Below are 17,877 nucleotides of genomic sequence, written 5' to 3'. Positions count from 1 at the left end.
ACATTTTTTTCCTCTTAAATTCCATATATATGTGTTAGCATACGGTATTTGTCTTTCTCTTTCTGACTTACTTCACTCTGTATGACAGACTCTAGGTCTATCCACCTCATTACAAATAGCTCAATGTCGTTTCTTTTTATGGCTGAGTAATATTCCATTGTATATATGTGCCACATCTTCTATATCCATTCATCCGATGATGGACACTTAGGTTGTTTCCATCTCTGGGCTATTGTACATAGAGCTGCAATGAACATTTTGGTACATGACTCTTTTTGAATTATGGTTTTCTCAGAGTATATGCCCAGTAGTGGGATTGCTGGGTCATATGGTAGTTCTACTTGTAGTTTTTTAAGGAACCGCCATACTGTTCTCCATAGTGGCTGTATCAATTTACATTCCCACCAACAGTGCAAGAGGGTTTCCTTTTCTCCACACCCTCTCCAGCATTTATTGTTTCTAGATTTTTTGATGATGGCCATTCTGACTGGTGTGAGATGATATCTCATTGTAGTTTTGATTTGCATTTCTCTAATGATTAATGATGTTGAGCATTCTTTCATGTGTTTGTTGGCAGTCTGTATATCTTCTTTGGAGAAATGTCTATTTAGGTCTTCTGCCCATTTTTGGATTGGGTTGTTTGTTTTTTGGTTATTGAGCTGAATGAGCTGCTTATAAATTTTGGAGATTAATCCCTTGTCAGTTGCTTCATTTGCAAATATTTTCTCCCATTCTGAGGGTTGTCTTTTGGTCTTGTTTATGGTTTCCTTTGCTGTGCAAAAGCTTTGAAGTTTCATTAGGTCCCATTTGTTTATTTTTGTTTTTATTTCCATTTCTCTAGGAGGTGGGTCAAAAAGGATCTTGCTGTGATTTATGTCATAGAGTGTTCTGCCTATGTTTTCCTCTAAGAGTTTGATAGTTTCTGGCCTTACATTTAGGTCTTTAATCCATTTTGAACTTATTTTTGTATATGGTGTTAGGGAGTGATCTAATCTCATACTTTTCAATGTACCTGTCCAGTTTTCCCAGCACCACTTATTGAAGAGGCTGTCCTTTCTCCACTGTACATTCCTACCTCCTTTATCAAAGACAAGGTGACCATATGTGCGTGGGTTTATCTCTGGGCTTTCTATCCTGTTCTATTGATGTATCTTTCTGTTTTTGTGCCAGTACCATACTGTCTTGATTACTGTAGCTTTGTAGTATAGTCTGAAGTCAGGGAGCCTGATTCCTGCATGGCTGCCTGCATGGCTTGCGGGATCATGGTTCATGAGCCAAGAGTCGGGCCTGAGCTCCTGTGGTGGGAGCCCCAAGTCTGAACCACTGGACTAAAAGAGAATCTCAGACCCCAGGGAATATTCATTGGAGTAAGGTCTTCCAGAGGTCCTCATCGCAGCACCAAGACACAGCTCTACACAGCAGCCTGGAAACTGCAGTGTTGGAAGCCACAGGCCAAACAACCAGTAAGACAGAAACACAATCCCATTCATTAAAAAAAAGAAAAAAAGTGAGACAGCAAAAAAATATGTCATAGAAGAAGGAGCAAGGTAAAAACCTACAAGACAGAATAAATGAAGAGGAAATAGGCAATCTACGTAAAAAATAATTCAGAGTAATGATAGTAAAGATGATCCAGAATCTCAGAAATAGAATGGAGGCACAGACTGAGAATATACAAGAAATGTTTAACAAAGATCTAGAAAAACTAAAGAACAAACAAACAAAGATGAACAACAAAATAACTAAATGAAAAATACACCAGAAGGAATCAATAACAGAATAACTGAGGCAGAAGAACGAATACTTGTGCTGGAAGACAAAATAGTGGAAATAACTGCCGAGGAACAGAATAAAGAAAAAAAAAGATAAGAATTGAAGACAATCTCAGAGACATCTGGGACAACACTACATGTACCAACATTCAAATTATAGGGGTCCCAGAAGAAGAGAAAAAGAAAGGGTCTGAGAAAACATAAGAAGAGATTATAGAGCAAAACTTCCCTAACGTGGGAAAGGAAAGAGTCACCCAAGTCAGGAAGCACAGAGAGTCCCATACAGGATAAACCCTATGAGAAACACACCAAGACACATATTAATCAAACTAACAAAAATTAAATTCAAAGAAAAAAAATTAAAAGCAGCAAGGGAAAAGCAAAAATTAACATACAAAGGAATCCCCATAAGTTTATCAGCTTATTTTTCAGGAGAAATTCTGTAGGCCACAAGGGAGTGGCAGGATATACTTAAAGTGATGAAAGAGAAAAACCTACAACCATACCCAGCAAGGATCTCATTCAGATTTGATGGAGAATTCAAAAGCTTTACAGACAGGCAAAATCTAAGAGAATTCAGGACCACCAAATCAGCTTTACAACAAAGGCTAAAGAAACTTCTCTAGGCGGGAAACACAAGAGAAGAAAAAGACCCACAAAAAACAAACCCCAAACAATTAAGAAAATGGTCATAGGAACATACATATCGACAATAACCTTGAATGTAAATGGATTAAATGCCCCAACCAAAAGACACAGACTGGCTGAATGGATACAGAAACAAGACCCATATATATGTTGTCTACAAGAAACCCCCTTCAGACCTAGGGACACATACAGACTGAAAGTGAAGGGATGCAAAAAGATATTCCATGCAAATGGAAATCAAAAGAAAGCTGGAGTAGCAATACTCATATCAGATAAAATAGACTTTAAAATAAAGACTGTTACAAGAGATAAGGAAGGACACTACATAATGATCAAGGGATCAATCCAAGAAGATATAAAAATTGTAAATGTTTATGCACCCAACAAAGGAGCACCTCAATACATAAGGCAAATGCTAACAACCATAAAAGGAGAAATTGACGGTAACACAATAATAGTAGGGGACTTTAACACCCCACTTACATCAATGGACAGATCATCCAAACAGAAAATAAATAAGGAAACGCAAGCTTTAAATGACACAATAGGCCAGATAGATTTAATTGACATTTATAGAACATTCCACCTGAAAGTGGAAGAATACACTTTCTTCTCAAGTGTACACAGAACATTCTCTAGGATAGATCACATCTTGGGTCACAAATCAAGCTTTGGAAAATTTTAAAAAATTGAAATTGTACCAAGCATCTTTTCTGACCACAACATTATGGGATTGGAAATCAATTACCGGAAAGAACCTGTAAAAACCACAAATACATGGAGGCTAAATAGTGAGCTACTAAATAACTAAGAGATCACTGGAGAAATCAAAGAAGAAATTAAAAAATACATAGAAACAAATGACAACAAAAACACAATAACCCAAAACCTATGGACCCAGCAAAAGCAGTTCTAAGAGGGAAGTTTATAGGAATTCAATCTCACGTCAAGGCGCAAGAAAAATCTCAAATAAACAATCTAACCCTACACCAAAAGCAACTAGAGAAAGAAGAACAAACAAAACCCAAAGTCAGCAGAAGGAAAGAAATCATAAAGATCAGAGCAGAAATAAACGAAATAGAAACCAAGAAAACAATAGCAAAGATCAATAAAACTAAAAGCTGGCTCCTTGAGAAGATAAATAAAACTGATAAAGCCTTAGCCAGACTCATCAAGAAAAAAAAGGGAGAGGACACAAATCAATAAAATTAGAAATGAAAAAGGAGAAATGACAACTGACATCATAGAAATACAAAGGATTATTAAGAGACTACTACAAACAACTATATGCCAATAAAATAGACAACCTTGAAGAAATGGACAAATTCTTGGAAAGGTAAAATTTTCCAAGACTGAACCAGGAAGAATTAGAAAATATAAAGAGACCTATCTCAAGTAATGAAATTGAAACTGTAGTTTAAAATCTTCCAACAAACAGAAGTCCAGGACCAGATGGCTTCTATCAAACATTTAGAGAAGAGCTAACCCCCATCCTTCTCAAACTCTTCCAAAAAATTGCAGAGGAAGGAACACTCCCAAACTCATTCTATGAGGCCACCATCACCCTGATACCAAAACCAGACAAAGATATCACACAAAAAAGAAAATTATAGACCAATATCACTGATTAACATAGATGCAAAAATCCTGAACAAAACACTAGGAAACAGAATCCAACAACATATTAAAAGGATCATACACCATGATCAAGTGGGATTTATCGCAGGCATGCAAGAATTCTTCAATATATGCAAATCAATCAATGTGATACACCATATTAACAAATTTAGGAATAAAAAAACATGATCATCTCAATAGATGCAGGAAAAGCTTTTGACAAAATTCAACACTGATTCATGATAAAAACTCTCCAGAAAATGGGCATAGAGGGAAACTACCTCAACATAATAGAGGCCATGTTATGACAAACCCACACCAAATGTCATTCTCAATGGTGAAAAGCTGAAAGCATTTCCACTAAGATCAGGAAGAAGACAAGGATGTGCACTCTTGCCACTCTTATTCAACATAGTTTTGGAAGTCCTAGCTATGGCAATCAGAGAAGAAAAAGAAATAAAAAGAATCCAAATTGGAAAAGAAGAAGTAAAACTGTCACTATTTGCAGATGACATGATACTACTATACATAGAAAATCCTAAAGATGTCACTGGAAAACTACTAGAACTAATCAATGAGTTTGGTAAGGTTGCAGGATACAAAATTAATGCACAGAAATTTGTGGTGCTCCTATACACTAACAAGGAGAAATCAGAAAGAGAAATTAGGGAAACAATCCCATTTACCACTGCAACAAAAAGAACAAAATATCTAGGAATAAACCTACCTAAGGAGGCAAAAGACTTGTACTCAGAAAACTATAAAACACTGATGAAAGAAATCAAAGATGACATACACAGATGGAGAAATATACCATGTTCTTGGATTGGAAGAATCAATATTGTGAGATGACTATACTACCCAAAGCAATCTACAGATTCAATGCAATCCCTATCAAACTACCAATGGCATTCTTCACAGAATTAGAACAAAAAGTTTACAATTCGTGTGGAAACACAAAAGACCCCGAATAGCCAAAGCAATCTTGAGAAAGAAAAACAGAGCTGGAGGAATCAGGCTCCTGACTTCATACTACAAAGCTACAGTAATCAAGACAGTATGGTACTGGCACAAAAACTGAAACATAGATCAATGGTACAAGATAGAATGCCCTGAGATAAACACACACACATATGGTCACCTAATTTATGACAAAGGAGGCAAGAACATAAAATGGAGAAAAGACAGCCTCTTCAATAAGTGGTGCTGGGAAAGCTGGACAGCTACATGTAAAAGAATGAAATTAGAACACCACCTAACACCGTATACAAAAGTAAACCCCAAATGGATTAAAGACCTAAATGTAAGACCATACACTGTAAAACTCATAGAGGAAAACACAGGATAAACACTGACATAAACCACAGCAGGATCTTCTTTGACCCACCTCCTAGAGTAATGGGAACAAAAACAAAAATAAACAAATGGGAACTAATTAAACTTAAAAGCTTTGCACAGCAAAGGAAACCATAAGCAAGACAAAAAGACAACCCTCAGAATGGGAGAAAATATTTGCAAATGAAACAACAGACAAAGGATTAATCTCCAAAATATATGAACAGCTCATGGAGCTCAATATCAAAAAAACAAACAACCCAATCCAAAAATGGGTGGAAGACCTAAATAGACATTTCACCAAAGAAGACATACAGATGGCCAAGAGGCACATGAAAAGATGCTCAACATCACTAATTATTAGAGAAATACAAATGAAAACCACAATGAGGTATCACCTCACACTGGTCAGAACAGCCATTACCAAAAAATCTAGGAAAAAGGGTGTGGTGAAAAAGGAACCCTCCTGCACTGTTGGTGGGAATGTAAATTGATACAACCACTATGGAGAACAGTATGGAGGTTCCTTAAACAACTAAAAATAGAATTACCATATGACCCAGCAATCCCACTTCTGGGCATATACCCAGAGAAAACCATAATTCAAAAAGACACATGTACCACAATGTTCACTGCAGTACTATTTACAATAGCCAGGACATGGAACCAAGTCAGAAAGAGAAAAACAAATACCATATGCTAACGCATATATATGGAATCTAAAAAAAAAAAAAAAAAAAAAAAATGGTACTGTTGAACCTAGTGGCAGGGCAGGAATAAAGACGTAGACATAGAGAGTGAACTTGAGGATATGCAGGGGAGGGAGGGGGAAGCTGGTGTGTAGTGAGAGTAGCATCGACATATATACACTACTGAATGTAAAGTAATTAGCTAGTGGGAAGCAGCAGCATAGCACAGGGAGATCAGCTTGGTGCTTTGTGATGACCTAGAGAGGTGGGATGGGGAGGAGGGGAGGGAGGCTTAGGGGGGAGGGGTTGTGGGGATGTATGTGTGCATGTGGCTGATTCACTTTGTTGTACGACAGAGACTAACACAGTATTGTGAAGGAATGATACTGCAATAAAGATCTATAATAAAAAGAAGCCTATGCTATAAAATAAAACAAAAGAATGAGACACTTAGAGTAACTTTAGTCCATATTCTCAAATTTTAATTGTTGCCCATATGGAACTGTTGCTATAGAGATCATTTTTGTTATAGCCTGAATGTGCTGTCCCCAAAGGATAAGGGAAGGGGGATTGATTTATAGAGGGCCAGACTGGTTGAGTATGGCCAACTGTGTGAAGACTGGAAATGAAAGTGACAAGTTTAGAATTAACCGGACCCAGCAACAATACCTAAAGGATTTCATCTGTGGATGGCAGAGTGGGGAATTCCAGATGGAGACATTAGTTTGAAGGTGGCCACCAATTGTTGCTTCAGGTTACAAGTTATAAGGTCTAGTCACCAAGGAGAAGCATCTGATGATAACCAAATACATTGTTGGGACTTCAATCAAACAATCTGAATTTCAGTAGCCAGCTCTAGTTCTAGATGCACATGTAAGACAAAATCAGAAAACCAAGACAGAAGGCTAGAGCTAGGATTAGGTACTGGTGGGGGAAAAGAAACAGCTTGGAAGGTTTCAGCACAGTATGCATGATAAAGCCAAGGGATCAATCAAAAAGTATGAGAAGTTTATGACAGGAAGATGATGTCTATAGCCTCAATGACTAGAGCTGTGCAAGGCCTGAGAAGGCAGGGGCTAACAATTTTAAAAGTATGATTTGTATTCCTTAAAATTATGAAAGCAATACATATTCACTGTTGAAAGTTTGAAAAATATAGAAAAGTCCAAAGACAAAAGTCAATGCAATTTTTTCATACTCTTAAAAGCAAACATCTTCTTTGTAAATAGTGAGCTAAATACTTATTCATTTTATTTGCCAGAAGTTTATAACTGAATAATTTTAAGTCATTGGTCATTGTTCATTCTCTTGTATTATCTTCTTAAAAGCAGAGAAATCATAAGAATGAATTAATATTCCCCTGCTTTTAAGGATGTAGTCAAATGCAGATTCTGTCATTTTATGGGAAAACGGGTAAATATTTAGAAGTAAAAATTATGCTTTTACATAAGGACTAACAGCTATCTTAATCTTATAAGACTTCAAATTCTGTTCTTATGTTTTAACTTCCTACTTGTCTAATATTTTGTAAAAAACATATATTGTAAGCACGTTTGGTCTAGGAAATTCCAGAAAGAATCAAAGGTGTGCATAGAAGCAAAGAGACCTATCTGAAGTAGCCTGGAAAATAGACAGAATTTTTTAAAAACAAATAAGACACATGCTGCTGAAAGCCACATTATTGTTACCTTCTCCCTCCAGTTATCACCGTTCAGCATCTTCTGTCTAAGGGTTTCCTGCAACTGCTCCATGCTTTTCTGATGTGAAATCAGCATCAATTCCCTGAAAATCATAAACACAACAAATGAGTCAAGACACACCCTTAACACCCTTCTTAAATTACAGTTCGTGGCTCAGGGATTATTTCACAACTCAGTCTGTTTATTCTTCTCTTTAGAAATATATATATACATATGTGTGTGTGTATACTGCTACTACATACTATTTTAACTGTTGTTAACAGCAATTTAAAAACACTGGCAACAAGGTAAGTATTTTCTAAGGCTTAATTTTTGCTTAATAAGTAATATTATTTTTGCATGAAGTAGTAACAACATATGTGTAGTCACAAATATAATAAAATACTATACATTGTGGTTCTAAAGTTTATGACTAAGTTCTAACACTAGGTCATATTTTGTTTCTTTAAAAAAGGAAAATGTGTTGGGATATGACACAAAATCAGCACGTTTGTGGTTCCTGCTAGATTTATTTTTCTTTTATTTATCTCAAGTGCTAATAGGAACAGACTGAATTAAGCAGAGGGTAATATCTGAAATGTGGTATAGTACAAAACATACTAGAAACTAGGAGAGAAAACACAGAGAACATTTTAATCCACGTAATTGGATTTTTTAAAAATACATTTATTTATTTATTTATTTATTTTTGGCTGTGTTGGGTCTTCGCTGCTGCACGCGAGCTTTCTCTAGTTGTGGCTAGTGGAGGCTACTCTTCGTTGTGGTGTGCGGGCTTCTCATTGCGGTTGCGGAGCACCCGCTCTAGGTGCGCGCGCTTCAGCAGTTGTGGCACACAGGCTCAGTAGTTGTGGCACACAGGCTCAGTAGTTGTGGCACACGAGATTAGTTGCTCCGCAGCATGTGGGATCTTCCCATGTCCCCTGCATTGGCAGGTGGATTCTTAACCACTGCACCACCAGGGAAGTCCCCACGTAATTGGGTCTTAAAGCTAAGTTTGTGACCTTCTGGGTGGAAGTAAGTGTGGGAGATTCATGAGGACATTTCTCCAGGGGCCCTGAAGTTAAGACTTTAAATATCACAAGTGGTGGCAAAAGTATGCCTGTTGATCAGGGAGTCCCTCCGCCCCCTTCTATAATCACCATAACCTTCTTATTTTCTGTGTAGGTGATTCTTTTCCATTGCTTATTCCTCTTTCTAATCCCTTTGTTTTCCATCATCACCCTCTTCCCTTTAGTTCTGACCCCTTTTCTCAGACTTGTGACTTTCATTTATAACTGCCTGTTAGACATCTCCACCCTGGTGAGCCATCAACACCAAAGATTCCACACATCAAAAAACAAATTCATCATCATCTCCAATGGTCTTGCCTTTCCTTTTGACTTCTGAAACCTTCAACAGTCACAATCTTTAGCTCGAAATCCCTGAGTCATCTCTGACTTTTCCTTCTTCTTGTTCTACCACATCCATTCAGTAACAAGTTCTATGTATTCTGCCCCTTGGTGCACCTCGAACTATTTCCTCCCTTCCTTTCCGACTACTAACAGTTAAGGTTCTTGACTTTATTTCCCACCAAGAGTACTGTAATAGACTGTCAATCTATCTTGATCTCTATTCTCATCTCACTCTTACAGTATTATTAAACATTTTTTAATAAAAATAGTGCCTACATTTCTAGGCTAGAAAATTTTAAGGTCATGAACATAAAGACACATTAACTTGGTAACCAGGATTATGAATATTATTTGAGGGAAAATGATTGAAAAGAACAAAACTCCTCAGACTTTTTTTTTCAGAACTGTGTCAGACTAGGTACTTTGACAACTTTCCTACTGAAAATAAGTAAAGTTTTGTTTTCACTTATAAAAAAAATCTTAAAATTCATCAGTGACCTGGACAAAAAGTTAGGAAGATGCAGGAAACACAAATCCAGAAAAAGGTTATCAGTGGAAACTAGTGAAATTTGAACAAAGTCTATAGGTTAGTTAATTGTACTATACCCATATTAATTTCTTAGTTTTTACGTATGTGCCATGATTATGAAAAATGGACAAGAGGGAAACAAATTCTCTGTACTGTCTCTGTAACTTTTCTTTAAATACAAAATTATTCCAAATTAATGGTTTAAAAAAAATGAAGTAAAAGGAAGAACCCCAACAATAAGTAGAGCATTGAAGTCAATTCTCACTTTGAAGGTACTTTCCAAATCTGATGTACTTGAGCATTAAATTTTACAGCCATGAAGGGCACTGGAGTCAGGAGAGAAAGGAAGAGCTTGAGAGGAAACTCACCTGCATAAAACTGCATCTCAAAGAGGGACAAATGCAGTATGCATTTTTGTCATACTGTTTGTAAGAATATGAAATTCACACCCAGTATGTGTAAAATACAAATAACATCCCCTCTCAAAGAACACAAAAGAAATTTCCGGCTTTGAAGTTTGGTGCTAGGTAGAGGGGAAAATACAAATCTCCCACAAGAATTTGTAAACACAAGCCAATCCCAGTGCAGGTTTGTATCCTGAATTCACACTACCTGAGTGGTCCAAAAAGCTTCATATTGAGGAGATATCTTACAATGGTGTTAGAATAACCTTGCCTCCAGATGCCTGGTAGGAAAAACACCAATATGTTTGGGAGAAACCTATCTTCAACTTGAAACTCAGAGATTCCTACAGATAAAAATTCAAGACCTATGAGACCATAATTTTAAGAAACACAAAATTATTTTTTTTAAAGCTAGTAAGAGGAAGAATGAGCAGACACAAATGATAGCATAATCAAAGCCACAAATTCTAAAGTATTTTCAGATATTGAATATAAATAAGGATGTACAATATGTTGGAAGAAATAAAAGATTAATTTAAGTGACTAATGAAATCTGAAATGAACCAATCAAACTTGTAGAAATGAAGCATATAATAACTGAGATGAAAAACTCAGTAGATGGTCCTATAGCAGATTATTCACAGCTAAAAATGAAGTAATAAACTGAAAGGGAGATTCAAAGAAATTATACAGGGTGCAGTACATGATGTCAAAAATACGTAAAATATAAAAGAGGTTGATATATGGAGGACAGGGTGAAAAGATCTAATATTTCTCTATTTACCATTTCAGAAGCAAATGAGAGAGAAAGGGAGAGGAAGGACATTACAGATTGATGAAAAATACCAACCCATAAATCTAGGAAGCCCAAAGGATTCCAAGCAAGATAAATAAAAATAAATCTCATATCTGGCACCTGGTAGTGAAAATGAAGGATATTGGAATTAAAAGAGATTTTAAAAGACGCTGGAGAGGAAATAAAACATATTGTCTTCAAAGGAACTCAAACATATTGAAAGCTTATTCTCCAATAGAAACAAGGAAGGCCAAAGACAGCAAAATAATATATTAAAAATCCCATGAGAAAATAACCATCAATCTGAAGTTGGGTACCCAGCAAAACTATCTTTCAGAAAGAGGCCGAAATAAAATATGCTCAGAAAAATAAAGTCTGAGTGTTTACTGCCAGCTAAACGACTTCTAAAAAATATGCTTTGCAGGAAGGATTATGATCTCAGAAGGAAGGTCAGACGATCAAGAAAAAACGGTGAGCAAAGGAACTGGCAAACACACAGGCAGGGAGGGCTTCTTGGGTGTGTGATCAATACAGCTGTACAGGGCCCATGTTCTGAAGGGGGCCCTGGGTTTCAGATTTAATGCTCTGTGGTCACCACTGAGAAATTCTTAATAACTTTATCTTTGAGTCTGTAAGTGAGGTCTAATGGACAGTCAAGCACATGCTGGGGCCTTGGAGCCTCCGCTCACACAGAGTCCTACCTCTCAACACCTCCCTGTCTCCCCAGGATGGTTCTCAACCCTTTTCTCCCTGACCCTTGCCCAGCATCTGCTGTCATCCTCTGCTTCAGTGGGCACAGGCATGGGGAATGTTGGGTCTGCCATGTGTGTCCTTTTGGCTGAGTCTGGGGCAGGGCCTTGGGTGCCTGTGAGAGCCTGCATCCATGCTACGATTTCCCCATGCCCAAGGGAGCACAAGATTCAAGAGCAAACAAACAAAAAAAAGACCCTGACAAGCTGAGAGAAAGATGGTGAAGGAAAGGGAAAAGCTTCTTTCTTTTTTTGAAGGGGCTCCACGTTTTCATTTTACACTGGGCCTGAAAATTATGTAGCCAGCCTTGTATGTAAGTACTTGTAAATAAATACCATCTGTATAAAATATTAGTTTTGACTGTGTGTAATCAGTGGGGCTAACAAAAGTATAAAACTAGAACACGAGACAAAAATGTAGAATATAGGATGGCAGGATGGCAACTATAAGGTGCCAGTGTTATTCAAGAGAAGTTTGCATTATTCAAGAGAAGTCTGAGATATTAATTTTAAACTTCATTAAGCATGCATGGTAAAATCTCAGAAGTAACCACTAAAAGAATAGAATACGCCATTAGAAGAAGATGCACTAAGAAAATAAAAGAAACTCCAACAATATTGCCCCCGCCCAAGGCCCAAAAGGAGAAAAGAGTGTAGAAAAAGAGGGAGAAATATTGATAGAAAACTTAAAGTAACAATCATAATAATGGCAAATAAACTAAACTCATGAGTTAAGAGAAACAGGCTTGATAAAATCAAACCCTATCCCTAACCCTACATATTGGGTTAAGTAAAATATATTAATTAAGATAACTTTTACCTGTTTATTTTTACTCTTCTAATATGGCAATTAAAATTTTTAAAGTGACATATGTGGCTCACATTATACTTCTACTGAACAGCACTGTTATAATCCATATTCTCTGAAAACAAAGAAACGTCAGTAACAAAAGATAAATATCTCCATGTATTTGGAGCTTTTAAAAAATGTGTTTCTGAATAACTCTTGGGTCAAATGAAAAATCATAACTGATACTTCAAAATACTTAGAAATGAACAATAATAAAATTTCTACACATCAAAATTTATGAAATATAGCTAAGCAGGAAAGATAAATTGTGGTATACTTCAGAATATAATACAGATGAAGAAATGAATGATCTTCAGCTACATGTAACATCATGGACAAAAATCCCAGGGACATAATCTTGAGCACAAAGAATAAATCACTGACTAATATATACAGTATAATTTTATTTCCATGAAGATAAAATATATGCAAAATCTAATTTTTTTTAGGAATACAAACATACGTGGTAAAATTATAGAGTGAAGCAAAGGAATAACAAGTGTTTTCTGTAGGTTTTTGCGAATGCTGTTATCAGTTTGAGGAAGTTCCCATCTCTTCCTAGTTTGCTGAGAACCACAAAATGCAGGTTGGTGGTTACCTCTGAGCAAGGATGCCATGTGGTGGAATAAGGAGAAGCACCAAGGGACTTCAACGTTAATGGTAAGGCTCTTTTTCCTAAACTTAGCGTTCATTATATTGTAGTTCTTCATACTTTATACCTATCTAAACCTTTTATGTAACTACTCAGTATTTATAAAAACCATTAATGATAAAGCCTAAGCATAGAGTAGAATGGGCATCTGGAGAAAAGAGAATTAAAGGGAAAGACAAAGGAGAGGGAAATGGCAAGTGAGCAGCAGGGTGGGGTTTACTGCCCACTATGCACACTATGGACAAGGCAGTACCTGGAGAGACAGAGGTGAATGAGGGCAGGGTCCCTGTCCCAATGGTGCTCAAAAGCCAGCAATGTTGTAAAAGGAACACTTATCTTTTAAAATGTGAGGCGGACCTAGCAGGTTCTGATGCTTGCTCAGCAGTCTCTAGGCTGGAGAAAGGAAGCAGAAGGAACAAAGAATGAGGATAGTAATAGTGGGATTACATTAAAACCTCAATTCTGGGCTTTCCTGGTGGCGCAGCGGTTGGGAGTCAGCCTGCCAATGCAGGGGATATGGGTTTGAGCCCTGGCCCGGGAAGATCCCACATGCCACGGAGCAACTAAGCCCGTATGCCACAACTGCTGAGCATGCATGCCACAACTACTGAAGCCCACGCACCTAGAGTCCATGCTCGGCAGCATGAGAGGCCACCGCAATGAGAGGCCCACGCACTGCAGCGAAGAGTAGCCCCCACTCACCGCAACTTGAGAAAGCCCATGCGCAGCAATGAAGACCTAAAGCAGTCAAAAGTAAATAAATAAATACATAAAACAAAAAAAAAACACCTCAATTCTGGCTTTCTTCCAAATATTTGGCCATTCCCGTCTCCTTTGCAGACTCATCTTTGCCGTCAATTACATGTTTGGTGTTCCTTAGCATTTTGTTCTGAGGCCTCTTTTTTCTCTCTCTCTACTCTTTTTCTAAGTGATCATATCCATGCCTATGGTTAAAATGCAATAGTTGCTGACAACTCCCAGATTTTATCTCCAGCTCACATCTGTTCTCTGAGTATCTGACTCATGTTTCCAACTCTCACCTGACTGCTCTACTTTTATATTTCAGAGTCATCCAAAACTCAACATGTCTGTAATCCCAGAGGCTAACAAGGTCAGTTTATTTTTTGCTCATGATATATGTAATCTGCTGCTTTGCTCTGCATGTTTTGTTCCAGGATGTAGCCCAAGGAACAATTCTTACCTGGGAATGCTGCTTTTGTGATAGAAAAGAAAAATTGCGAAAACATAGGATCTGTTAAGTTTCTGCTCAGAATCAGTGCATGTCACTCCTCTCCCATTTCAATGGCAAGAACAAATCAAATGGCCAAGTCTGATGTGAATCAGATGTGGATAGTATAGTCCTCTCACCGGGAGGTGCACAGTAAGTCACCTGGCATCAGGTGGAGTCCATCGCAACTCTGAAATCCTACTGGAAACGACTGTGAGGATTTCTACCCTGGAGGTAGAGAACATTTCTTGCTTAGACTGTGGTTCTTTCACTTGGGAGTGATTTCTCAAACCATTTTTCTCCGTAGCTCCTGGCTTTCCTCTCTGAGATGTAATTTTTTTTTTTTTTCATCCTACAGCCTTGCCACATCAGAAGAGGGTGTTAGAAAGTCTGCCCTGTTGAGAGACAGTTTTCTCAACTTCTTTCCTATCCACAGAAGATTTGGAGGAGAAATGGTTCCAAGAGAATTAAAAAAAAAAACCACAACATTTATTGAGATATAATTGAAAACAGTAAACTACATGTTTAAAGTATACACTTGGATGAGTTTTGACATATGCATAAACATATGTGTGTGAAACCATCACTGCAATCAAAATAATGATATATCCATCATCTCCCAAGGTTTCCCTATGCCCTTTTTTAATCCCTCACTCCTGCCCTCTCGCCCCCAGCAATCAAGAGTTTGCTTTCTGTCATTATACATTAGTTTGCACTTTCAGAATTCTATAAAAATTCTCTGTATATCATACAGTATATTCTTTTTTTTGTGTTTGGCATTTTTCATTTAGCATAATTCCTTTTAGATTTGTCCATGTTGTACCATGAATCAATAGTTCATTATTATTATTTTTTGCTGAGTAGTATTTCATCACATGGATATACCACAATTTGTTTATCCATTCACCTGCTGATGGACATTTAGTTTGTTTCACAGGTTTTGGCTATTACAAATATAGCTATTAATATCTGTGTACAAGTATTTGTATGGATATGTCCCTTCCTTTCTCTTAGGTAAATACCTAGGAGTGAAATGGCTAAGTAGCAAGGTAAGTGTATGTTAAACTTTTTAAGAAGCCTCCATACTGTTTTCCAAAGTGTTGTACTGTTTTACATTCCAACCAGCAGAATATGAGAGTTCCAGTTTCTCCACAACTTGCCAACAATTGGTATGTTCAGGTTTTTAAATTTTAGCCATTCTAAAAGTGTGTGCTTGTGGGACTTCCCAGGCGGTGCAGTGGTTAAGATTCCATGCTTCCACAGCAGGGGGCATGGGCTCCATCCCTCGTCGGGGAACTAAGATCCCACGTGCCGTGAGGTGTGGCCAAAAAAAAAAATCAATAAAAAAAATAGAAGTGTGTGGTCGTATCTCATTATGGTTTTAATTTGCATTTCCCTAATGACTAATGATGTTGAACATCTTTTTTATGTGCTTCTTGGCCATCTGTATATCTTTGGTGAAGCACCTGTTCAAATCTTTTGCTCATTTTTTATTGGGTTGTTTATGGTCATCTGAGTTTCTAAAGTTCTTTATATATTCTGAAGACAAGTCCTTTATGACATATATATTGTGGATATCTATGACAATGGCTTGTCTTCATTCGCTAAACAGTGCCTTTTAAAGAACAGAAGTTTTAACTTTGATGAAGTCCAAATTATCAGGGTTTTTTTCTTTTATGGATTGGGCTTTTGGGGTAGAATCTAAGAAATCTTTGCCTAATCCAAGGTCACAAAGATATGTTTCCTGTTTTCTCCTATAAGTTTTATAATTTTAGGTTTTATATTTAGATCTAGGATCTATTTTGAATTAATCTCTATATATACATTTCACAGTATGAATCAAAGTTCATTTTTTGCATATGGATATACAATTGTTCCAGCACCAATGGTGAAAAAAACTATGTGTTCTCCAATGAACTGCTTTGGCACCCATGTAGAAAATCAGTTAACCATACATGTGTGCCTATTTCTGGATTCTCTATCCTGTTCCATTGATCTATTTGTCTATCCTGAGATTAATACCACACTGTCTTGATTACTTGTAGCTTTACAATAAATCTTGAAGTTAGGTAATGACTTTGATCTTTTGGCTCCTCAAAGTGTTTTCAAAGTTGTTTTGATTATTCTAGGTCATTTGCATTTCCATATGAATTTTAAAATTAGCTTGTTAATTTGTACAAAAATGTTTGCTGGAGGTTTGATTGTGATTGCATTGAATCTATAAATCAATTTGGGGATAACTGTTAACAATATTGAGGCTTCTGTTCCATGAACATTGTATATCTCTCCATTTATTTAGATCCTCTTAACTTATCTCAGCAATGTTATGTAGTTTTCAATGTACAGGTCTGGCACATTATTTGTCAGATTCATTCCTAAGTATTTCATGTGTTTTGAAATATTTTGATAAATATTGCTTTTTAAATTTTGATTGTTCTGTGCAAATGTATAGAAATTAATTTGGGTTTTGGATGTTGACTTTTTTTCCTGCAACCTTTTGCCAAACTCACTTATTAGTTCTAGTAACTCCTTTTGTAGATTCCATGGGGTTTTCTATGTTAGTGAGCATATCATCTGTGAATAAAAAAATTTTATTTTTCCTTTCCAGTCTGATGCCTTTTATTTCTTTTTCTTGCCTGACTGTACTGACTAAAACTTTCAGCACAATGTTGAACAGAACTGATGACAGCAGCTGTTTTTTTCTTGATCTTGATCTTAGGAGGAGAGTATGTAGTCTCTCACTATTAAGTATGATGTTGTCTGTCAGTTTTCTTAGATGCCCAGTATCAATTTGAACAAGTTTTCCTCTATTTCTACTTTGCTGAGATTTTTCTAAAAATTAGGAATGAACGTTCTGTTTTGCCAACTGCCTGTTTTGTTTCTATTGACATAATCATTGAGTTTTTCTTTTTTACTTTTTGGATAACAATAATTGATTTTTGAATGTTAAACCGATCTTACATTCTTGGGATAAACTCCACACATTCATGATTTCTTTTCTTTTTTATGTTGCTGGATTCAATTTTCTAAAATTTTGTTTAGAAGTTTTGCATCTGTGCTCATGAGGGATGTCGGTCTGTTAATTTGCTTGTAATGCTTTTGTCAGATTTTGATATCAGGGTAATACTGGCCTCATGAAGTAAGTTAAGAACTATTCCTTCCTGTTTCATTTTCTGGAAGAGTTTAAGTAGAATTAATACTATTTCTTCCTTAAATGCTTGATAAAATTCACCAGTGAAACCTTCTGGGCCTGAAGTTTTCTTTGTGGGAAAGATTTAAACTATAAATTCAGGTCATCTATTCATTTTAGTGAAGCTGGGTAGTTTATATTCCAAAAAAATGCATCCATTTTTCAGAGTTGTCAAAATTAATGGCATAGTCAAGCACCAGTTTTCCAACAGCATTGGCTCACTTTGTTTCTCTGTGACATTTTGGTAAGTCTCGCAATATTTCAAAGTTTTCATGATTATTATTTTGTAATGATGATCTGTGATCAGTGATCTTTGATGTTACTTAC

The 17,877-nt window shown here is 36.6% G+C and overlaps 1 protein-coding gene across 1 annotated transcript in view; it reads right to left on the bottom strand.

Annotated features, from left to right (window-relative positions):
* Positions 1 to 17,877, bottom strand: part of LEKR1 (leucine, glutamate and lysine rich 1) — a 238,968-nt gene that overhangs the window by 33,388 nt on the left and 187,703 nt on the right. The window contains exon 9 of the mRNA XM_065875811.1: positions 7,750 to 7,843. Coding sequence (XP_065731883.1) covers positions 7,750 to 7,843 — 94 coding nt within the window. The remainder of the gene's footprint in view (positions 1 to 7,749; positions 7,844 to 17,877) is intronic.

Source organism: Phocoena phocoena, chromosome 4, assembly GCF_963924675.1.
Source record: "Phocoena phocoena chromosome 4, mPhoPho1.1, whole genome shotgun sequence".
NCBI lineage: Eukaryota > Metazoa > Chordata > Mammalia > Artiodactyla > Phocoenidae > Phocoena > Phocoena phocoena.
This window is presented reverse-complemented; position numbering and strand designations above follow the sequence as displayed.